The sequence below is a fragment of the Euprymna scolopes genome, chromosome 46 (genome assembly GCF_053919585.1).
Source record: "Euprymna scolopes isolate OS-2025 chromosome 46, ASM5391958v1, whole genome shotgun sequence".
Lineage (NCBI taxonomy): Eukaryota > Metazoa > Mollusca > Cephalopoda > Sepiida > Sepiolidae > Euprymna > Euprymna scolopes.
Window position 1 is genome coordinate 111,149,504 of NC_136527.1, and position 25,888 is coordinate 111,175,391.

The 25,888-nt window shown below is 26.8% G+C and overlaps 1 protein-coding gene across 1 annotated transcript in view; it reads left to right on the plus strand.

The window, feature by feature from the left end:
• Nucleotides 1–25,888, plus strand: part of LOC145270195 (uncharacterized) — an 83,200-nt gene that overhangs the window by 15,100 nt on the left and 42,212 nt on the right. Inside the window, exons 2-5 of the mRNA XM_080125825.1 lie at nt 4,147–4,273; nt 5,443–5,639; nt 11,452–11,569; nt 24,715–24,808. Coding sequence (XP_079981951.1) covers nt 4,147–4,273; nt 5,443–5,639; nt 11,452–11,569; nt 24,715–24,808 — 536 coding nt within the window. The remainder of the gene's footprint in view (nt 1–4,146; nt 4,274–5,442; nt 5,640–11,451; nt 11,570–24,714; nt 24,809–25,888) is intronic.

Below are 25,888 nucleotides of genomic sequence, written 5' to 3' on the forward strand. Positions count from 1 at the left end.
TAGTTCAGAAAAGCATTTGTTGTAGAGTTTTTAAAGTATTGGGGTTAGTTCAGCAAAGCATTTGTTGTAGAGTTTGTAAAGTATTGGGGTTAGTTCAGCAAAGCATTTGTTGTAGAGTTTGTAAAGTATTGGGGTTAGTTCAGCAAAGCATTTGTTGTAGAGTTTGTAAAGTATTGGGGTTAGTTCAGAAAAGCATTTGTTGTAGAGTTTGTAAAGTATTGGGGTTAGTTCAGCAAAGCATTTGTTGTAGAGTTTGTAAAGTATTGAGGTTAGTTCAGAAAAGCATTTGTTGTAGAGTTTGTAAAGTATTGAGGTTAGTTCAGCAAAGCATTTGTTGTAGAGTTTGTAAAGTATTGGGGTTTGTTCAGCAAAGCATTTGTTGTAGAGTTTGTAAAGTATTGAGGTTAGTTCAGCAAAGCATTTGTTGTAGAGTTTGTAAAGTATTGAGGTTAGTTCAGCAAAGCATTTGTTGTAGAGTTTGGAAAGTATTGGGGTTAGTTCAGCAAAGCATTTGTTGTAGAGTTTGTAAAGTATGGGGCTAGTTCAGCAAAGCATTTGTTGTAGAGTTTGGAAAGTATTGAGGTTAGTTCAGCAAAGCATTTGTTGTAGAGTTTGTAAAGTATTGGGGTTAGTTCAGCAAAGCATTTGTTGTAGAGTTTGTAAAGTATTGGGGTTAGTTCAGCAAAGCATTTGTTGTAGAGTTTGTAAAGTATTGGGGTTAGTTCAGCAAAGCATTTGTTGTAGAGTTTGTAAAGTATTGAGGTTAGTTCAGCAAAGCATTTGTTGTAGAGTTTGTAAAGTATTGGGGTTAGTTCAGCAAAGCATTTGTTGTAGAGTTTGTAAAGTATTGGGGTTAGTTCAGCAAAGCATTTGTTGTAGAGTTTGGAAAGTATTGAGGTTAGTTCAGCAAAGCATTTGTTGTAGAGTTTGTAAAGTATTGAGGTTAGTTCAGCAAAGCATTTGTTGTAGAGTTTGTAAAGTATTGGGGTTAGTTCAGCAAAGCATTTGTTGTAGAGTTTGTAAAGTATGGGGCTAGTTCAGCAAAGCATTTGTTGTAGAGTTTGTAAAGTATTGAGGTTAGTTCAGCAAAGCATTTGTTGTAGAGTTTGTAAAGTATTGAGGTTAGTTCAGCAAAGCATTTGTTGTAGAGTTTGGAAAGTATTGGGGTTAGTTCAGCAAAGCATTTGTTGTAGAGTTTGTAAAGTATGGGGCTAGTTCAGCAAAGCATTTGTTGTAGAGTTTGGAAAGTATTGAGGTTAGTTCAGCAAAGCATTTGTTGTAGAGTTTGTAAAGTATTGGGGTTAGTTCAGCAAAGCATTTGTTGTAGAGTATGTAAAGTATTGGGGTTAGTTCAGCAAAGCATTTGTTGTAGAGTTTGTAAAGTATTGGGGTTAGTTCAGCAAAGCATTTGTTGTAGAGTTTGTAAAGTATTGAGGTTAGTTCAGCAAAGCATTTGTTGTAGAGTTTGTAAAGTATTGGGGTTAGTTCAGCAAAGCATTTGTTGTAGAGTTTGTAAAGTATTGGGGTTAGTTCAGCAAAGCATTTGTTGTAGAGTTTGGAAAGTATTGAGGTTAGTTCAGCAAAGCATTTGTTGTAGAGTTTGTAAAGTATTGAGGTTAGTTCAGCAAAGCATTTGTTGTAGAGTTTGTAAAGTATTGGGGTTAGTTCAGCAAAGCATTTGTTGTAGAGTTTGTAAAGTATGGGGCTAGTTCAGCAAAGCATTTGTTGTAGAGTTTGTAAAGTATTGAGGTTAGTTCAGCAAAGCATTTGTTGTAGAGTTTGGAAAGTATGGGAGCTAGTTCAGCAAAGTATTTGTTGTAGAGTTATGAAAGTATGGGGGCTAGTTCAGCTGAGCAAGAAAATATAATTTCAATAAAACATAAATGAAAACAACGTCAAATTTTTTTTTTTTAAATAAATATATATATTTTTTTAGCAAATAAATAATTTTAATGAAATATTTTTCAAATTAAAGCAACCCAACAACGAATTTAAAAAAAAATATATGTTGTTTTAAGGAAAAACAATATTACGAACTTTATTAATTTCAAAGTTCGTAATATTCTTTTTGCTTAAAACATCATATATTTTTTTTAATCGAGCACTTCTGTAGTATTCATGTAAGCGCCATTTTTTTTTTTTTTACGTTTTATGTCATGTCGAAAATAGTAATATATTCGAAAGATTACGAAAATTCATCCAATGGAACAACTGCTATTTTTAGTAAAATAAGGTCTATAGCTATAAGGCTATGTCAGCCATTACATTTTCGAAAAGGGAGATAAGTATTCCCCTGTATTCGCAATCTTCAAAGTGTTTACACATAGGGAAGATGCAATATTCTCCGATTTTCCGTGAAAATTCCTTTTAGTTATAAATTATTTTCTAATTTTTTCGTAATTTTTTAGATAATTAAGTATTGTTGTTTTTTGCTATAATAGTTTAAAGTGGCAATATGCCTTGTATGGGGTGAAAAAAAATTGACTTTTTTTTTGGCACTTCTGCATGTCAATGACATCGGGCGTCCAAGATTAGTTATTAGCCCCTGTTCTTTGAATGCCCCCTATTGGCCGTATGTGCTCCCCTCAGAAACTGCCAATGTGAGAGATGACAATATGGCCAGAATAGAAAATGTAAAAGAAGACCATGGAGCATTGGGGTTGCCGATGATGTTTTAGAACAGGGACCATGTTGTTGCACACTAATCATCAAAAGGGGAAAATGTGTGTTAGTTAGTATGTGTGTGTGTGTGTCTGTGTGTGTTTATATGTCTGCCAAAAACTTTTGGCAGATGCATCAAACCGTGACGAAATTGGTCTCGTTAGAAAGATCAATCTCTCGGATGAAAAATAGGTAAAAATTGGCTTATCTTAAAGACTCGCATTCCACATCCACCGTATCACACACAGTCGAGATCCCTAGATGTAAGAGAGCCTTCTACTCCAGTAGTTTCTTCCCCAAAACCGCTAGACTTTGGAACTCCCTTTCAGGTCCCTGCTTCCCCAACTGTACTGACATGCAGAAGTTCAAGTGTAACGTGTACCGACATATTGCTGCCCAACTCCCTACACAGTACCCCTGTAACTTATGTTCCTGATAGTAGCTCTCCCCCCCTACATTAAAGTGGCAATGTGCCTTGTTTGGGGTGAAAATGTAATAAAAAAAGCATTCGTATATCATTTCTCTCCTCAACTCTCACTGGCCAGGCAGAGATTTATAATCAGTGTTTAATCATATCTTATCAGCACATAGCACATTTTAAAATAACATGTACACACATGTAGTGCATGTCCTACTAACTGTGGAAACTTCTCTTACTCTCTCTAATGGCCATGTGACGTCACTTGTGAAATATTTAACGCATTTTCAAAATTGGTTGTAAAAAAAAAAGTGTTGCGGACCAGAATATAATAATCCTAACTCGTTACAAAAGAAAATAATGAAATGAATGGAAGGAAGGAAACAAAACTCAATTGCTGAATAAAATAAACATGGTGTTTATTTTATGTCGAAAATAAATGGTTTAGGCGGAACACGTGTTTAGTTCAGTCGTGAATGTTTATTTTATGTCGAAAATAAATGGTTTAGGCGGAACACGTGTTTAGTTCAGTCGTGACGACTACGTGTGTGGAAAAAGAGGAATAAAGTAGGGGAAAGAGAAATGGTAGTCCAGCATGTAGAAAAAGAAAGAGAGAGGGGTGGTTGACCTCAGTACCGCCGCACGTACATGGTAGTAGTCGTCCACGTGGAAATGTCTTCAGGCCACAAGCTGTGGACGCAAACTCGTCTGGTTGACGAACCAAGGCAAAAGGGAAGAAAAAGAGAAAGTTGAACGTTGTCGTTGACTTTTATACCGGGGTCAGTGTTCTGACTGCGCATGTCTGGATTTCCTTTCAGGGGAAGTGACATGTGCGCGTATGTGTGTACGTTAGCGTTTGTGTGTGTATGCACATGAATGTGAGTGTATGTACATGAACGTGAATATATGTACGTGTCTGTGCGTATGTGCGTGCATACATGTGGGTGCGTGTACGTGAGGAAAAACATGTTCGAACAAAACTGAGGTAACATCAAAAAATAAATATATTTAAAAAATGTTTTTGTTAAATGCTTTTGTAACTCGTTATTTCGTTATTCTTCATCTAGAATTTATTGGGCCAAATATTATTTGAAACCATCGAAAAGTTGTTTAAGACTCGTCCAAAATGTCGTCTGACTTTGAGTACTCTTGTGTCAGGGGTCAATAGTGGCCCAGAAAACTGGCCATTACAAAGTGAGTATGACTTTCTTTCTTCCACTTTTTCGCTTCGTTTTCTTTTTTTTTCTTTTTTTCATTTTCTTTTTTTCTTTTCTTTTTTTATTTTCTTTCCTCCTTATTTTCCTTTTTTCCTTTTTTCTTTTCTTGTGTTCTTATTACTTTCCCTTTTTTCTTTTATTTTCGTTTTTTTTCTTTTTTTTTCCTTTTTTTTCTTTTTCGTTTTTTTTCTTTTTTTTTCTTTTTCGTTTTTTCTTTCCTTTTATTCTCCTGTTTTCTTTTTTCTTTTGTTTTTAAATTTTTTTTTGTTCTCCTTTTCTTTTTTTCTTTATTCTTTTCTTTTTCATTTTCTGTTTTTCTTTTCCTCTTTCTTTCTCTTTTCCCTATTCTTTTCCCTATTCTTTTCTTTTTCTTTTATTTTTTTCTGTTTTCTTTTCATTTTCCTTTCTTTTAATTTTCCTTTTTTTCTTTCTATTATTTTTTTTTCTTTTTATTTTCCTTTTTCTTTTTATTTTCTTTTTCATTTTCTTTTTTTCTTTTTTCTTTTCTTTTTTTTCTGTTTTCTTTTCATTTTCCTTTTTCCTTTCTTTTAATCTTCCTGTTTTTCTTTCTATTATTTTCCTTTTTCTTTTTTTCTTTTCCTTTTTTATTTTTCTGTTGTCTTTCCTTTTAATTTCCTTTTTCTTATTTCTTTTTTCTTTTCCTTTTTTCTTATTTCTTTTTTCTTTTCTTTTCCTTTTTCTTTTTTTCTTCTTCTATCCCTTTTCTTTCCTTTTTCTTTTTCTTCATTTAAAAAAAAATATTTTCTTTTGGTTTTGTTTTTCCTATTTCTGTTTTTCCCCCTCTTTTTCCCCCTCTTTTTCTGTTTTCTGTCTTTTTCAATGAGAAATATCAGGTATATTTGATTGAGATGATAACAGCTTTCTGCGTTTCTTTTTTCTTTTTATCCACCTTTTTCTTTTCTTTTTTTCATTCTTTTTTGTTTTATTTCTTTTTCAAGAACGTCTAATAGATATTGTGAAATGTTTTTGACTCCTGATGGGGGTGGGTGGGGGAGTAGATATTTATTTGCTGTACTCTTGCCTCATCAAAAATTGCCTGAGCACCCCCGTCGGCACTGTGGAATTTCCACAGGTCTCGTCAGTTATTATTATTTATTTTTAACCAGTTACTATTTTCCTTTATAGTGCTGGATGCAAGCGGTAAGCCACTATCAGGGATACTCAAGGGAGCCTTACATTGGACAGGAGATTTTTATCAGTGTACGGATATCAATATGCCAATCATGCCCGGGAATATTACAGAGGAGAATCCTCTCATTCGAGGCCAGTATTGTACGTTGCACATTGCGATACCAGAACAATTCAAGAAATTGGTGGTGCCGGTGAGTATTCGTCTCTTCCACACAATTTTCAGTACTTTTATCCGCAAAGGAAAAACATAGTTATGGAATTTAACGTCACGGGGAAAACACAAAGTAAAAAAAAAAAAAATTATTATTCTTTTTAATTTTTTATTTTTCCAGCTATGTGTGTTCAAGTCACATCGGGATCACCAGTGTTTTTTTTTTATTTTTATTTTTTTTATTTTAATTGTTTTTTGTTGTTTTTTTTATCTCTGAGAAAAAGAAAAACATATTTATGGAACTTGATGCCATGGGAAACACAGAGTAAAGAGAAAATATTACTTTGCTCAAACATTAAACATGATATGAGTAAAAAAGTAAAATACTTCATTATTCTTTTTATTTTTGGTTCCCTGACAAATAAAATTTGGTTCCCCCGACAAATTACAGGTGGACCTGTAAATTGTCTGTTCGTCTGTCCACACTTTTCTCAATAACTACGCCTTGGAATTTTTAAAAAAACATTTTGCACAAACATTAAACATGATATGAGTAAAAACATTAAACATGATATGAGTAATTGATACTTTTGTATTTATTGTATGTTGCATACCAGAACAATTCAAGAAATTGATGGTTCCGGTGAGTATTCGTCTCTTCTGCAGAATTTTCAGTACTTTTATCTGCAAAGGAAAAACATAGTTATGGAACTTGACGTCATGGGGAAAACACAGAGTAAAAAAAAAAAGTTATTATTCTTTTAAATTTTTTATTTTTCCAACTATGTGTGTTCAAATCACATCGGGATCACCAGTGCTTTTTTTATTTATTTATTTTATTTTATTTTATTTTATTTTATTTTATTTTTTATTTATTTTTCCAACTATGTGTGTTCAAATCACATCGGGATCACCAGTGCTTTCTTTTTTTGTTTTTTTATTTATTTATTTATTTATTTTATTTTATTTTTTTTAATTTTTTATTTATTTTTCCAACTATGTGTGTTCAAATCACATCGGGATCACCAGTGCTTTCTTTTTTTGTTTATTTATTTATTTATTTATTTTATTTTATTTTTTTTTTATTTTTTATTTATTTTTCCAACTATGTGTGTTCAAATCACATCGGGATCACCAGTGCTTTTTTTTTTTTATTTATTTATTTTATTTTATTTTTTTTATTTTTTATTTATTTTTCCAACTATGTGTGTTCAAATCACATCGGGATCACCAGTGCTTTTTTTTTTGTTTATTTATTTATTTATTTATTTATTTTATTTTATTTTTTTTTAATTTTTTATTTATTTTTCCAACTATGTGTGTTCAAATCACATCGGGATCACCAGTGCTTTCTTTTTTTGTTTATTTATTTATTTATTTATTTATTTTATTTTATTTTTTTTTAATTTTTTATTTATTTTTCCAACTATGTGTGTTCAAATCACATCGGGATCACCAGTGCTTTTTTTTATTTATTTATTTATTTTATTTTATTTTTTTTATTTTTTATTTATTTTTCCAACTATGTGTGTTCAAATCACATCGGGATCACCAGTGTTTTTTTTTTTATTTATTTTTTTTTTTTATTTTTATTTTTATATTTTATATTTTTTTAATTTTTTTTTTTTATTTTAATTTTTTTTTATATTTTTTATTTATTTATTTTTTATCTCTCAGAAAAAGGAAAACATATTTATGGAACTCGATGTCATGGGGATACAAAGTAAAGAGAAAATATGGCAAAATAGTTTATTACTCTATTTATTATTATTATTTTTTTTTTGAAATTTTGCACAAACATTAAACATGATATGAGTAAAAAAAAAAAACAGAACGGATTTTCAGTACTTTTATCTGCAAAGGAAAAACATTGTCATGGCGGAACACAGAGTAAAAAAAAAAAAAAATTATTTTTTATATTTTTGCCCCCCCCCCCCGACAAAAGGAGGGTGGAACTGTAAATTCACCCTCGTCCATTCATCTGTCAACACTTTTGTCAATAACTACGCTTTGGATTTTTTTGAAATTTTGCACAAACATTAAACATGATATGAGTAAAAAAAACAAAAACAGAACGGATTTTCAGGGAAAACTCCGTTTGCTTCTCTAGGGGTTCCTTTCGGGTTAAAATGGCTAAAATTGACACCTTTGTGCTTACTAAAAAAAAAATTGATGCCTTGGATTTTTATAAAACTTTCTGAAAAGTTGTAACTAATTGATTTCTATATAATTTTGTTTGTCTATACTTTGCGATAACTCTTGTGTGTGCCCCAGGGGCTCTTTTAGGGCTAATAAAAACACTCCATTTTTGGGACTATTTTTACCATATTTGTTCCAAGTTTTCTGTGTATGTTTATTTAGCAGTTTTGCATGGTGCTGAACTCAAATTTAAATATGTTAAGGCCTTGGGGACTTTTGCGGCAAAATGAGAGAGTGGGACAGAGGCAAATGATGAAACTAGTCATTTATTTTTTTTGCATGGTGCAGAACTCAAATTTACATATGTTAAGACCTAAAACTGCACCGTTTGTTCATTTTCACCCGGATTTGATGTCTCCTGGGGACTTTTGGGACTAAATGGGGGGTGCAAATGCTGAACGTAGTCATTTTTTAATGTTTCGTTCACTGTGCACTCACGGGGGACTATGCATGCTTCACTTTTTTTTTTACAACTATGCATGTTCAAATCACATCGGGGTCACCAGTGTTTTTTTTTTTTGTTTTTTTTTTGTTCTATTTTTTATTATCATTCTGCCAACTATGCGTGTTCAAATGATGGGGGTCACCAGTGTTGCATTTTTTTTTTTTACTTTTACCTCTCGGCAAAGGAAACACACACACACACACATATATATATATATATATATATATATATATATATATATATATATATACTAGCAAAAGTACCCGTCGTTGACTGGGCTCAAAAACACAAAATGGACTCTGATTTATGAAAGTATGATAAGTTATGAAAAGGAAGGGTTGTAAAGAGATAGCTTCGAATTTGGGAGTATCAAAACCAAAGCAAAATATAATGAAAGTAAAAATAAAATAGATAAACCTCATAGTTTATAATACCATACCTGTTCACACTGAAACACTTATCACAATATTCTGTGGATCTATATTAAAAAACCTTGTTAACCTTTGTGACATATTTCCATTCTATGGATGTCAGGTGCGAATGAACACCCCATAATTTTATTATACCATATTTCTTCAAACAGAAACATAATTATCAAAGTATGCTTATGCAGATAGATATGAAAAGTCTTTATTAAAGTTTGTGCCTATTTCCATTCTATGGCGGCCAGGTGCAAACGCAGACCCCACAATTTTATTATACCATCCCTATTTAAGTTAAAACATAATTATCAAAGTATTCTTATGTACATCTTTATCAAAAATACTGGTAAACGTTTTTTTTTTAATTTTTAAATTTTAAATTTTTTATTTCCATACTTTGTGGACCAGGCGTGAACGCAGACCCCACGATTTTAATGAACCACTGTTCTGCCAGATCAAACATACCCATTCCTGTGTCTCAATACATCTTCTATCATTATATGTAATCAGTTTTTTAAAATAGTCAACCATATAGAAGCCTATTCGTGACCAGACACACACACACACACACATTCAGCTTTATATTATATATATATATATATATATATGTTTGTTGTTGCGCATTCATTAATTTTACCTTTCTCAACATGGTAGACAGCATGTAATGATGTCCACTATAAATGCACTGACCCCATACCCCTGATATCCTATGTATGTATGAAGACTGCCCAGGAAACCCAAATCATCAGACATGTACTAATATATATATATATATATATATATACCCCAGAGGTAGTGTGTTATGGCCCACCGATGTGTGGACATGCCCTGGCACACTACCAACCCCTACCCCACTGTCTTGTGGGTGCCCTTGGTTGGGCGAAGACTAAGGCAACCAACCCAAAATCAAACACCACTGCCTTGTAGGCCTTTATCACAACAAAAGGCTAAGAGATGGGAACTCTTACTTCAAATCCATAGTCAACCATATAGGAGCCTATTCGTGACCAGACACACACACACACATACACACACAGACATTCAGCTTTATATTATATATATATAGCATATATATATATGCTTCTTTTGTTGTTGCACATTCATTAATTTTACCTTTCTCAACATGGTAGACAGCATGCACTGACCCCATACCCCTGATATCCTGTGTATGTATGAAGACTGTCCAGGAAACCCGAATCATCATCAGACATGTACTATATATATATATATATATATATATATATATATACCCCACCGATGTGTGGACACGCCCTGGCACACTACCAACCCCTACCCCACTGTCTTGTGGGTGCCCTTGGTTGGGCGAAGACTAAGACAACCAACCCCAAAATCAAACACCACTGCCTTGTGGGCCTTTATCACAACAAAAGGCTAAGAGATGGGAACTCTGACTTCAAATCCTACTGCTGCCTCGCAGTTTTCCTTAAAAGGCTATGGAACCTCATCCAGAAAGAAGAGGCTGAGATTACTTTCAGCCAGAAGCTGCGGCCTCCTCTGCTGCCAGTCGTCACGGGTTCGCTCCACTGGACATGAGCATTGGAGGTTCAGACGGTGTTTATCTGATGGGCAACAGATACTACACCTAAACTGCGCAAGCAAGTTTAGAGCCAAATTGGAAAGTCCTGTACCGAAGGATAAAGCACTGAGGCCCCGACTTGTCATCGTCAAGGCTGAAAATGATATATATATATATATATATATATATATATATATCATCTCGCTAGATACAGCCACTCTGATGAGTCGTAGACGACGAAACACGTGTCAGTGGATAATTACATTTTAAAAATAATATATATACCGCTCCCCATGTGGGGGTACCAAATTGGTTAAAAGGGAAAATTATTCCCAACTCGCATTTAGGTTAAAATGCACTTTCGTAAATAATTGAATTCATTCAAAACATATCGCTAAAACCAAAACAAAATAACATCTAAGTAAATCGCGATATATCCAGTCAGTCGGCGAGATGGTCCAGGGGTAAGGGTTTAGGCTCATTACCGTTGGTCCCGATTTCAAATCTCGCTAGATACTGCCACTCTGATGAGTCGTAGACGACGAAACACGTGTCAGTGGATAATTACATTTTAAAAATAATATATATACATATATATGAAATAAAATGGAGGTGGAAGGACCTGGATACTCAACGTTTCGCCCGATCTATGCGGGCTTCTTCAAGAGGGATGGTCATTGATGAGAGAGTCGGAGGATTGGGGCTATATATAATGATGGGGGAGAGCAGCGTGTTTTCCTTATGTAAATTAGATGTCATATATACATGTATATACATTTTATGAGAGAAGAACTAATTCTAATTTTATTTCATATCGTCGGATTTAATCCAGCTCAACAATCATACATATATATATATATATATACTAGTGAAATACCCAATACTATTCTTTTATTTTGTCCTTTAGTCCTCACATTTCATAAGAGATGTTTCTGGCAAAGGGAGGAGAATTGTTGCTGTTTTCTAGTTCCACCTAACACTTATTGCTAGCTGATTTTTGACGTTGACTTTGAAATGGTAGTTTTTTTGGGTTTTTTTTTTTCAATTTTTTAAAGCTCTTTTTATATCAAACGGTTTTATGGCTTATCCGGAGTGATTTCCATGAAAAACATAAATAAAAATAACAGTTGATAAAATTTGCAGAATTATCTCCCTTTTCACTTTTGGCAGCCATTTTGTTTTGGACCCATTACTCTTTCATTGTACTGAGCCATTTTTACAATTTTTTTTTTAATACGTCTTTTTTTAGGCACATATGAACAAAGTGTTCAAAGATAAACTGGACTCCTACGCAATAAAATGGGATTTCTGTTCACCTCAGCATTGTCCCGCTGAAGATTTGAAAAGCATAATGGAACCGATTTCTGGTTTGTACAATTCTTACATACTCTTTATTTTAAAACAAAAAGAGTGCAGGGGGGGGCAGTTTTATGACCCCCCCCTTTTAAGCTGCAAAGTTTTCTGATTCTTTTACTAAATAACTAGGGTTAGCCATAAATAAATCACAATATGCAAAGAGCTAGGGTTAGCCATAAATAAATCACTTAATATGCAAAGTTAGGGCTAGGGTTAGCCATAAATAAATCACAATATGCAAAGTTAGGGCTAGGGTTAGCCATAAATAAATCACTTAATATGCAAAGTTAGGGCTAGGGTTAGCCATAAATAAATCACAATATGCAAAGTTAGGGCTAGGGTTAGCCATAAATAAATCACGATATGCAAAGTTAGGGCTAGGGTTAGCCATAAATAAATCACTTAATATGCAAAGTTAGGGCTAGGGTTAGCCATAAATAAATCACAATATGCAAAGTTAGGGCTAGGGTTAGCCATAAATAAATCACGATATGCAAAGTTAGGGCTAGGGTTAGCCATAAATAAATCACAATATGCAAAGTTAGGGCTAGGGTTAGCCATAAATAAATCACAATGTGCAAAGAGCTAGGGTTAGCCATAAATAAACACTTAATATGCAAAGTTAGGGCTAGGGTTAGCCATAAATAAATCACAATGTGCAAAGCTAGGGTTAGCCATAAATAAATCACAATATGCAAAGTTAAGGCTAGGGTTAGCCATAAATCACTCAATTGCAAAGTTAGGGCTAGGGTTAGCCATAAATAAATCACTTAATATGCAAAGTTAGGGCTAGGGTAAGCCATAAATAAATCACAATATGCAAAGTTAGGGCTAGGGTCAGCCATAAATAAATCACTTAATATGCAAGTTAGGGCTAGGGTTAGCCATAAATAAATCACAATATGCAAAGTTAGGGCTAGGGTTAGCCATAAATTAATCACAATATGCAAAGTTAGGGCTAGGGTTAGCCATAGATAAATCAATATGCAAAGTTAGGGCTAGGGTTAGCCATAAATAAATCACTTAATATGCAAGTTAGGGCTAGGGTTAGCCATAAATAAATCACAATATGCAAAGGGCTAGGGTTAGCCATAAATAAATCACTTAATATGCAAAGTTAGGGTTAGGGTTAGCCATAAATAAATCACTTAATATGCAAAGTTAGGGCTAGGGTTAGCCATAAATAAATCACAATATGCAAAGTTAGGGCTAGGGTAAGCCATAAATAAATCACTTAATATGCAAAGTTAGGGCTAGGGTTAGCCATAAATAAATCACTTAATATGCAAAGTTAGGGCTAGGGTTAGCCATAAATAAATCACAATATGCAAAGTTAGGGCTAGGGTTAGCCATAAATAAATCACTTAATATGCAAAGTTAGGGCTAGGGTTAGCCATAAATAAATCACTTAATATGCAAAGTTAGGGCTAGGGTAAGCCATAAATAAATCACTTAATATGCAAAGTTAGGGCTAGGGTAAGCCATAAATAAATCACTTAATATGCAAAGTAAGGGCTAGGGTAAGCCATAAATAAATCACTTAATATGCAAAGTTAGGGCTAGGGTAAGCCATAAATAAATCACAATATGCAAAGTTAGGGCTAGGGTAAGCCATAAATAAATCACTTAATATGCAAAGTTAGGGCTAGGGTTAGCCATAAATAAATCACAATATGCAAAGTTAGGGCTAGGGTAAGCCATAAATAAATCACTTAATATGCAAAGTTAGGGCTAGGGTTAGCCATAAATAAATCACTTAATATGCAAGTTAGGGCTAGGGTTAGCCATAAATAAATCACAATATGCAAAGGGCTAGGGTTAGCCATAAATAAATCACTTAATATGCAAAGTTAGGGTTAGGGTTAGCCATAAATAAATCACTTAATATGCAAAGTTAGGGCTAGGGTTAGCCATAAATAAATCACTTAATATGCAAAGTTAGGGCTAGGGTTAGCCATAAATAAATCACTTAATATGCAAAGTTAGGGCTAGGGTTAGCCATAAATAAATCACTTAATATGCAAAGTTAGGGCTAGGGTTAGCCATAAATAAATCACTTAATATGCAAAGTTAGGGCTAGGGTTAGCCATAAATAAATCACTTAATATGCAAAGTTAGGGCTAGGGTTAGCCATAAATAAATCACTTAATATGCAAAGTTAGGGCTAGGGTTAGCCATAAATAAATCACAATATGCAAAGTTAGGGCTAGGGTAAGCCATAAATAAATCACTTAATATGCAAAGTTAGGGCTAGGGTTAGCCATAAATAAATCACAATATGCAAAGTTAGGGCTAGGGTAAGCCATAAATAAATCACAATATGCAAAGTTAGGGCTAGGGTAAGCCATAAATAAATCACTTAATATGCAAAGTTAGGGCTAGGGTTAGCCATAAATAAATCACAATATGCAAAGTTAGGGCTAGGGTAAGCCATAAATAAATCACTTAATATGCAAAGGGCTAGGGTTAGCCATAAATAAATCACTTAATATGCAAAGTTAGGGTTAGGGTTAGCCATAAATAAATCACTTAATATGCAAAGTTAGGGCTAGGGTTAGCCATAAATAAATCACAATATGCAAAGTTAGGGCTAGGGTTAGCCATAAATAAATCACTTAATATGCAAAGTTAGGGCTAGGGTAAGCCATAAATAAATCACAATATGCAAAGTTAGGGCTAGGGTTAGCCATAAATAAATCACAATATGCAAAGTTAGGGCTAGGGTAAGCCATAAATAAATCACTTAATATGCAAAGTTAGGGCTAGGGTTAGCCATAAATAAATCACAATATGCAAAGTTAGGGCTAGGGTAAGCCATAGATAAATCACTTAATATGCAAAGTTAGGGCTAGGGTTAGCCATAAATAAATCACAATATGCAAAGTTAGGGCTAGGGTAAGCCATAAATAAATCACTTAATATGCAAAGTTAGGGCTAGGGTTAGCCATAAATAAATCACTTAATATGCAAAGTTAGGGCTAGGGTTAGCCATAAATAAATCACAATATGCAAAGTTAGGGCTAGGGTAAGCCATAAATAAATCACAATATGCAAAGTTAGGGCTAGGGTTAGCCATAAATAAATCACTTAATATGCAAAGTTAGGGCTAGGGTAAGCCATAAATAAATCACTTAATATGCAAAGTTAGGGCTAGGGTTAGCCATAAATAAATCACAATATGCAAAGTTAGGGCTAGGGTAAGCCATAAATAAATCACTTAATATGCAAAGTTAGGGCTAGGGTTAGCCATAAATAAATCACAATATGCAAAGTTAGGGCTAGGGTAAGCCATAAATAAATCACTTAATATGCAAAGTTAGGGCTAGGGTTAGCCATAAATAAATCACAATATGCAAAGTTAGGGCTAGGGTAAGCCATAAATAAATCACTTAATATGCAAAGTTAGGGCTAGGGTAAGCCATAAATAAATCACTTAATATGCAAAGTTAGGGCTAGGGTAAGCCATAAATAAATCACAATATGCAAAGTTAGGGCTAGGGTTAGCCATAAATAAATCACTTATTATGCAAAGTTAGGGCTAGGGTAAGCCATAAATAAATCACAATATGCAAAGTTAGGGCTAGGGTTAGCCATAAATAAATCACAATATGCAAAGTTAGGGCTAGGGTAAGCCATAAATAAATCACTTAATATGCAAAGTTAGGGCTAGGGTTAGCCATAAATAAATCACAATATGCAAAGTTAGGGCTAGGGTAAGCCATAAATAAATCACTTAATATGCAAAGTTAGGGCTAGGGTTAGCCATAAATAAATCACAATATGCAAAGTTAGGGCTAGGGTAAGCCATAAATAAATCACTTAATATGCAAAGTTAGGGCTAGGGTTAGCCATAAATAAATCACTTAATATGCAAAGTTAGGGCTAGGGTTAGCCATAAATAAATCACAATATGCAAAGTTAGGGCTAGGGTAAGCCATAAATAAATCACTTAATATGCAAAGTTAGGGCTAGGGTAAGCCATAAATAAATCACTTAATATGCAAAGTTAGGGCTAGGGTAAGCCATAAATAAATCACAATATGCAAAGTTAGGGCTAGGGTTAGCCATAAATAAATCACTTAATATGCAAAGTTAGGGCTAGGGTAAGCCATAAATAAATCACAATATGCAAAGTTAGGGCTAGGGTTAGCCATAAATAAATCACAATATGCAAAGTTAGGGCTAGGGTAAGCCATAAATAAATCACTTAATATGCAAAGTTAGGGCTAGGGTTAGCCATAAATAAATCACAATATGCAAAGTTAGGGCTAGGGTAAGCCATAAATAAATCACTTAATATGCAAAGTTAGGGCTAGGGTTAGCCATAAATAAATCACAATATGCAAAGTTAGGGCTAGGGTAAGCCATAAATAAATCACTTAATATGCAAAGTTAGGGCTAGGGTTAGCCATAAATAAATCACTTAATATGCAAAGTTAGGGCTAGGGTTAGCCATAAATAAATCACAATATGCAAAGTTAGGGCTAGGGTAAGCCATAAATAAATCACAATATGCAAAGTTAGGGCTAGGGTTAGCCATAAATAAATCACTTAATATGCAAAGTTAGGGCTAGGGTAAGCCATAAATAAATCACAATATGCAAAGTTAGGGCTAGGGTTAGCCATAAATAAATTTATTATTCTTTTGGCTAACCCTAACCCTAACTTTGCAATTTAGGTGATTTGCAAGTTAGGGCTAGGGTTAGCCATAAATTAATCACTTAATATGCAAAGTTAGGGCTAGGGTTAGCCATAAATAAATCACAATGTGCAAAGAGCTAGGGTTAGCCATAAATAAATCACAATATGCAAAGTTAGGGCTAGGGTTAGCCATAAATAAATCACTTTATGCAAAGTTAGGGCTAGGGTTAGCCATAAATAAATCACTTAATATGCAAAGTTAGGGCTAGGGTTAGCCATAAATAAATCACTTAATATGCAAAGTTAGGGCTAGGGTTAGCCATAAATAAATCACTTAATATGCAAAGTGCAAAGCCAATAAGTTTCCAGACTTTTTTGTTACAGGCATTTAAAATTATCGTAAACTCTTGAAAATTCAATATGTTATTGCTATGCATCTTATGAGATGACTGACCAATATTTATGATTTCAGATTCAAATGAACAGCTACATTAGGAATTGGAATGCACCCTACTAAAGCCTGATAATCACAGTGGTTAATTTCCAAACCGGACGTGAGAACACTTTAGAAAAACGATATGCATAAAAACTGTTTTAAACTTGGAAAAAAATGCCACAGAAACGTATGGAATGTTGCAGTCTGCTTTCGGACCATTTTGCATGAATTGGGCATCAGTTTTTGAGTGGCATAAGAGATAAAAGGAAGGCAAGGAGTCTGTGATGGATGATGAGGTGTGGGAGGAGTAAGGAAGTCAGAAAATTGTTTTCCAATGAATTATTAAAATGAACATTATTTTCAAATGAATTATTAAAATGAAAATTATTTTCAAATGAATTATTAAAATTAAATTACTTTCCAATGATTTATTTAGATGAAAATTATTTTTTAATGAATTATTAAATTGAAAATTATTTTCCCATGAATTATAACAATAAAAATCATTTTCCAATAAATTATTTATGTATTTTATTTATGTATTTTATTTATTTATATAAATTAATTATTTATGTATTTTATTTATTTATTTATGCATTTTATTTATTTTATTTATGTATTTTATTTATTTATTAATAAATTATTAAAATAAAAATCATTTTCCAGTAAATTATTAAAGTAAACATTATTTTCCAATTAATTATAAAAATAACAATTATTTGCCAATTAATTATAAAAATGAAAATCATTTTCCAATGAATGATGAAAATAAAAATTGTTTGCTAAAAAATTATTAAAACAAAAAGTATTTTCCAGTACATTATAAAAATAAAAATTATTTTCCAACGAATTATAAGAATGAAAATCATTTTCCAACGAATTATTAAAATGAAAATCATTTTCCAATGAATTATTAAAGAAAAATCATTTTCCAATGAATTCTAACATAAAAATCATTTTCCAATGAATTATTAAAATGAAAATTATTTTCCAATGAATCGTTTAAGTAAAAATCATTTTCCAATAACTTATTAAAATAAGAATTATTTTCCAATAAATTATTAAAATAAAATTATTGTCCAATGAATTATTAAAATAAAAATTATTTTCCAATGTAGTATTAAAACGAGAATCATTTTCTAATGGATTATTAAAATAAAAATTATTTACGTGTGAATTATTTAAATGAAAATTATGTTCAAATAAATTATCAAAATAAAATTAATTTCTAATGAATTATTAAAATAAATTTTTTCCCAATAAATTATTAGAATTAAAAATTATTTTCCAATGAATTATTAACATGAAAAACATTTTTCAATGAATAATTAAAATAAACATCATTTTCCATAAATTATAAAAAATAAAATTAATTTTCCAATGAATTATGAAAATAAAAATCATTTTCTAATGAATTAGTAAAATAAAAATTATTTTCCAATGAATTATTAAAATAAAAATGGTTTTCCAATAAATTATTAAAATAAATATCATTTTCCAATGAATTAGGTAAATGAAAATATTTTGCAATTAATTATTAAACTGAAAATAATTTTCCAATGAACTATTAAAATAAAAATCATTTTCCAATGAATTATTAAAATGAACATTATTTTCCAATGAATTATTAAAATGAACATTATTTTCCAATGAATTATTAACATAAATATTATTTTCCAATAAATTATTAAAATAAAAATCATTTTCCAATAAATTATTAAAATGAACATTATTTTCCAATAAATTATTAAAATGAACATTATTTTCCAATAAATTATTAAAATGAACATTATTTTCTAATGAATCATTATAATAAAAGTTATTTCCAATGAATTATTTAAATGAAAATAATTTTCCAATTAATTATTATATTTAAAATCATTTTCCAATAACTTATTAAAATAAAATTTATTTCTAATGAATTATTAAAAAAAAATTATTGTCCAGTGAATTATTAGAATGAAAATTATTTTCCAATGAATTATGAAAATAAAAAATTGTCAATGAATAATTAAAATAAAAATCATGTTCCAATAAATTTTTTCAATAAATTAAAAAAATTCCATAATTTTAAATGAAAATTTTTTCCAATGAATTAAAAAAAATAAAAATCATTTTCCAATGAATCATTAAAATATAAATTATTTTCCAATGAATTATTAAAATAAAAATTAGTTTCCAATAAACTATTAAAATAGTTATTATGTTCCAATAAATTATTAGAATAAAAGTAATTTCTTATGAATTATGAAAATAAAAGATTTTCCAATGAATTATAAAAATGAAGGTTATTTTCCAATGAATTATAAAAATGAAAATTATTTTCCAATGAATTATTAAAATGAAAATTATTCTCCAATGAATTATTAAAATAAAAATCATTTTCCAATAAATTATTAAAATAAAAATCATTTTCCAATGAATTATTAAAATAAAAATCATTTTCCAATAAATTATTTAAATAAAAATCATTTTCCAATAAATTATTAAAATAAAAATCATTTTCCAATAAATTATTAAAATGAAAATCATTTTCTAATAAATTATTTAAATGAAAATCATTTTCCAACATAATTATAAAAATAAAAATTATTTTCAATAAATTATTAAAAAAAAAATCATTTTCAAATAAATTATTAAAATGAAAACAATTTTCAATGAATAATTAAAATAAACATTTTCCATAAATTATAAAATAAAAATCATTTTCCAATGAATTATGAAAATAAAAATCATTTTCCAATGAATTATTAAAATAAAAATTAGTTTCCAATAAACTATTAAAATGATTATTATGTTCCAATAAATTATTTAAATAAAATCAATTTCTAATGAATTATGAAAAAAAAACAACATTTTCCAATGAATTATAAAAATGAAAATTATTTTCCTATGAATTATTAAAATGAAAATTATTTACCAATGAATTATTAAAATGAAAATAATTTTCCAATGAATTATTAAAATAAATATCATTTTCCAATGAATTATCAAAATAAAAATCATTTTCCAATAAATTATTAAAATGGAAATTATTTTCAAATAAATTATTAAAATAAAACTTGTTTTCCAATGAATTATTTAAATAAAAATTAATTTCCAATGAATTATTAAAATCATTTTCCAATAAATTATTAAAATAAAATAAATTTCTAATGAATTATTATAATAAAAATAATTTTCCAATTATTAAAATAAAGTTTTTTTCAATGAATAATTAAAATAAAAATCATTTTTCAGTAAATTATTTAAATCAAAATCATTTTCCAATGAATAATTTAAATAAAAATCATTTTCCAATGAATTATTAAAATACAAATCATTTTCCAACATAATTATTAAAATAAAAAATCTTTTTCCAATAAATTATTTAAATGAAAATCATTTTCCAACATAATTATAAAAATAAAAATCATTTTCCAATAAATTATTAAAATACAAATCATTTTCCAATGGATATTTTTAAATAAAAATCATTTTCCAATAAATTATTGAAATGAAAATCATTTTACAACGTAATTATTTAAGTAAAAATCATTTTCCAATAAATTATTACAATAAAAATGATTTTCCATTGAATTATTGAAATAAAAATCATTTTCCAATAAATTATTAAAATGAAAACAATTTTCAATGAATAATTAAAATAAACATCATTTTCCATAAATTATAAAAATAAAAATCATTTTCCAATAAATTATTACAATAAAAATAATTTTCCAATGAATTATTACATTAAAAATTATTTTCTAATTAATTATTTTAATAAAAATCATTTTCCAATAAATTATTAAAATAAAAATCATTTTCCAATAAATTATTAAAATAAAAATCATTTTCCAATAAATTATTAAAATCAAAATCATTTTCTAATAAATTATTAAAGTAAAAATAATGTTCAAATAAATTATTAAAATAAAAATCATTTTCCAATAAATTATTAAAATAAAAATCATTTTCCAATAAATTATTATTATGAACATTATTTTCCAATGACTTATTAAAGTAAACATCATTTTCCAATAAATTATTATAATAAAAATCATTTTCCAATAAATTATTTAAATGAAAATCATTTTCCAATAAATTATTTAAATGAAAATCATTTTCACATAAATTATTAAAATGAACATTATTTTCAAATAAATTATTTAAATGAACATTATTTTCCAATAAATTAGTAAAGTTAAAAATCACTGAGTTATTAAAATTAAAATAATTTTCAAATGAATTATTAAAATAAAAATCATTTTCCAATGAATTAATAAAAATAAAAATTAGTTTCCTATAAATTATTAAAATAAAAATTATTATCCAATGAGTTATTAAAATTAAAATAATTTTCAAATGAATTATTAAAATAAAAATCATTTTCCAATGAATTATTTCAATAAAAATCATTTTCCAATGAATTATTTAAATAAAAATCATTTTCCAATGAATTATTTAAATAAAAATTATTATCCAATGAGTTATTAAAATAAAAATCATTTTCCAATAAATTATTACATTAAAAATTTTTTTCCAATGAATTATTTTAATAAAAATCATTTTCCAATAAATTATTAAAATAAAAATCATTTTCCAATGAATTATTACAATAAAAATCATTTTCCAATGAATTATTAAAATAAAAATAATTTTGCAACATAATTATTAAAATAAAAATTATTATCCAATGAATTATTAAAGTAAAAATCATTTTCTAATAACTTATTAAAATAAAAATCATTTTCTAATAAATTATTAAAATAAAAATCATGTTCCAATAAATTATTAAAATAAAAATCATTTTCCAATAAATTATTAAAATAAAAATCATTTTCCAATAAATTATTACAATGAACATTATTTTCCAATGACTTATTAAAGTAAACATCATTTTCCAATAAATTATTAAAATGAACATTATGTTCCAATAAATTAGTAAAATGAAAATCATTTTCCAATAAATTATTACAATAAAAATTATTTTCCATTGAATTATTTAAATAAAAATCATTTTCCAATAAATTATTAAAATAAAAATCATTTTCCAATAAATTATTAAAATGAAAACCATTTTCCAATAAATTATTTAAATGAATATCATTTTCCAACATAATTATAAAAATCATTTTCCAATAAATTATATATATGAACACAATTTTCAATGAATAAATAAAATAAACATCATTTTCCATAAATTATAAAAATAAAAATAATTTTCCAATGAATTATCACAATAAAATCATTTTCCAATGAATTATTTTAATAAAAATCATTTTCCAATAAATTATTACAATAAAAATCATTTTCCAACAAATTATTACATTAAAAATTATTTTCCAATGAATTATTTTAATAAAAATCATTTTCCAATAAATTATTAAAATAAAAATCATTTTCCAATGAATTATTAAAGTAAAAATCATTTTCAAATAAATTATTTAAATGAAAATCATTTTCCAATAAATTATTAAAATGAACATTATTTTCCAATAAATTAGTAAAGTTAAAAATCACTGAGTTATTAAAATTAAAATAATTTTCAAATGAATTATTAAAATAAAAATCATTTTCCAATGAATTAATAAAAATAAAAATTAGTTTCCTATAAATTATTAAAATAAAAATTATTATCCAATGAGTTATTAAAATTAAAATAATTTTCAAATGAATTATTAAAATAAAAATCATTTTCCAATGAATTAATAAAAATAAAAATTAGTTTCCTATAAATTATTAAAATAAAAATTATTATCCAATGAGTTTATTTTCCAATGAATTATTTCAATAAAAATCATTTTCCAATTAATTATTTAAATAAACATCATTTTCCAATGAGTTATTTAAATAAAAATTATTATCCAATGAGTTATTAAAATAAAAATCATTTTCCAATAAATTATTACATTAAAAATTTTCTTCCAATGAATTATTTTAATAAAAATCATTTTCTAATAAATTATTAAAATAAAAATTATTTTCCAATGAATTATTTCAATAAAAATCATTTTTCAATGAATTATTAAAATAAAAATCATTTTCCAACATAATTATTAAAATAAAAATTATTATCCAATGAATTATTTAAGTAAAAATCATTTTCTAATAAATTATTAAAATAAAAATAATTTTTTAATAAATTATTAAAATAAAAATCATTTTCCAATAAATTATTAAAATAAAAATCATTTTCCAATAAATTATTAAAATAAAAATCATTTTCCAATAAATTATTAAAATAAAAATCATTTTCAAATAAATTATTAAAATCAAAATCATTTTCCAATAAATTATTAAAATAAAAATCATTTTCCAATAAATTATTAAAATAAAAATCATTTTCCAATAAATTATTAAAATAAAAATCATTTTCAAATAAATTATTAAAATAAAAATCATTTTCACATAAATTATTAAAATAAAAATCATTTTCAAATAAATTATTAAAATCAAAATCATTTTCCAATAAATTATTAAAATCAAAATCATTTTCCAATAAATTATTAAAATAAAAATCATTTTCCAATAAATTATTAAAATAAAAATCATTTTCACATAAATTATTAAAATAAAAATCATTTTCAAATAAATTATTAAAATCAAAATCATTTTCCAATAAATTATTTAAATCAAAATCATTTTCCAATAAATTATTTAAATAAAAATCATTTTCCAATAAATTATTAAAATGAACATTATTTTCCAATAAATTATTAAAATGAACATTATTTTCCAATAAATTATTAAAATAAAAATCATTTTCAAATAAATTATTAAAATCAAAATCATTTTCCAATAAATTATTTAAATAAAAATCAGTTTCCAATAAATTATTAAAATGAACATTATTTTCCAATAAATTAGTAAAGTAAAAAATCACTGAGTTATTAAAATTCAAATAATTTTCAAATGAATTGTTAAAATAAAAATCATTTTCCAATGAATTAATAAAATAAAAATTAGTTTCCTATGAATTATTAAAATAAAAATTATTATCCAATGAGCTATTAAAATTAAAATAATTTTCAAATGAATTATTAAAATAAAAATCATTTTCCAATGATTTATATAAATAAAAATCGTTTTCTAATGAATTATATAAATAAAAAGTATTATCCAATGAGTTATTAAAATTAAAATAATTTTCAAATTAATTATTAAAATAAAAATCATTTTCCAATGAATTATTTCAATAAAAATCATTTTCCAATGAATTATTTAAATAAAAATCATTTTCCAATGAGTTATTTAAATAAAAATTATTATCCAATGAGTTATTAAAATAAATCATTTTCCAATAAATTAGTAAGATGAAAATTATTTTCCAATAAATTAGTAAAATGAAAATTATTTTCCAATGAATTATTGAAATAAAAATCATTTTCCAATAAATTTTTAAAATAACAATCATTTTCTAATAAATTATTAAAATAAAAATCATTTTCCAATGAATTATTAAAATAAAAATCATTTGTCAATAAATTATTAAAATGAAAATTATGTTCCAATAAATTATTAAAATAAAAGTTTTTTTCCAATAAATTATTAAAATAAAAGTTTTTTTCCAATAAAATATGAAAATAAAAATCATTTTCCAATAAATTATTAAAATAAAAATCATTTTCCAATAAATTTTTAAAATAACAATCATTTTCTAATAAATTATTAAAATAACAATCATTTTCTAATAAATTATTAAAATAAAAATCATTTTCCAATGAATTATTAAAATAAAAATCATTTGTCAATAAATTATTAAAATGAAAATTATGTTCCAATAAATTATTAAAATAAAAGTTTTTTTCCAATAAATTATTAAAATAAAAGTTTTTTTCCAATAAAATATGAAAATAAAAATCATTTTCCAATAAATTATTAAAATAAAAATCATTTTCCAATAAATTTTTAAAATAACAATCATTTTATAATAAATTATTAAAATAAAAATCATTTTCCAATGAATTATTAAAATAAAAATCATTTTCCAATAAATTATTAAAATGAAAATTATGTTCCAATAAATTATTAAAATAAAAAATTTTTTCCAATAAATTATTAAAATTAAAATTATACTGATCTTCTATTTAACAGATCGTGTTAATGCCTCTTTGGGAATTGAACTCACAAAAATTACATGCAAAAAGCCAGTTCATGCCTTCCGGGACAACACAGCTATCGGAACTTTGTAAGCATTAAATATTTGTATAGATAATTCATCTATCTGAATAGTCATTCCTTGTTTCACCATAAAAATTATCAGTCTGTGCCCAAGAGATGACTTCTCCAACAATGTTCCTCCGTTTTTAAGAATTTTTTTGCTTTGTATTTTTTGCATCGTATTTTTGTGTTGTATTTTTGTATTGTAGTTTTTGTATTGTATTTTTTGTATTGTATTTTTGTATTGTATTTTTTGTATTGTATTTTTGTATTGTATTTTTATATGTATTTTTGTATTGTATTTTTTATTCTGTATTGTATTTTTGTATTGTATTTTTGTATTGTAGTTTTTGTATTTTATTTTTTGTATTGTATTTTTTGTATTGTATTTTTTGTATTGTATTTTTATATGTATTTTTGTATTGTATTTTTTGTATTGTATTTTTGTATTGTATTTTTGTATTGTATTTTTATATGTATATTTATATTGTATTTGTTGTATTGAATTTTTGTATCATATTTTTGTATTGTATTTTTGTATTGTAGTTTTGTATTGTATTTTTTGTACTGTATGTTTTGTACTCTATTTTTTATTGTAATTTTTGTACTTTATTTTTTGTATTGTTTTTTAACTGTATTTTTGTACTGTATTTTTTATTGTCTTTGTTTTACTGTATTGTTGTATTGTATTTTTTGTATTGTATTTTTGTATTGCATTTTTTGTATTGTTTTTTATTGCATTTTTGGTATTGTATTTTTTGTATTGCATTTTTTGTATTGTATTTTTTGCATTGCATATTTTGTATTGTATTTTTTGTATTGTATTTTTTGTTCTGTATTTTTTGTTCTGTATTTTTTGTATTGTATTTTTTGTATTGTATTTTTTGTATTGTATTTTTTGTATTGCATTTTTTGTATTGCATTTTTTGTATTGCATTTTTTGTATTGCATTTTTTGTTCTGTATTTTTTGTATTGTATTTTTTGTATTGTATTTTTGTATTGTATTTTTTGTATTGTATTTTTTGATTGTATTTTTTGTATTGTGTTTTCGTATTGTATTTTTTGTATTGTATTTTTTGCATTGTATTTTTTGTATTGTATGTTTTG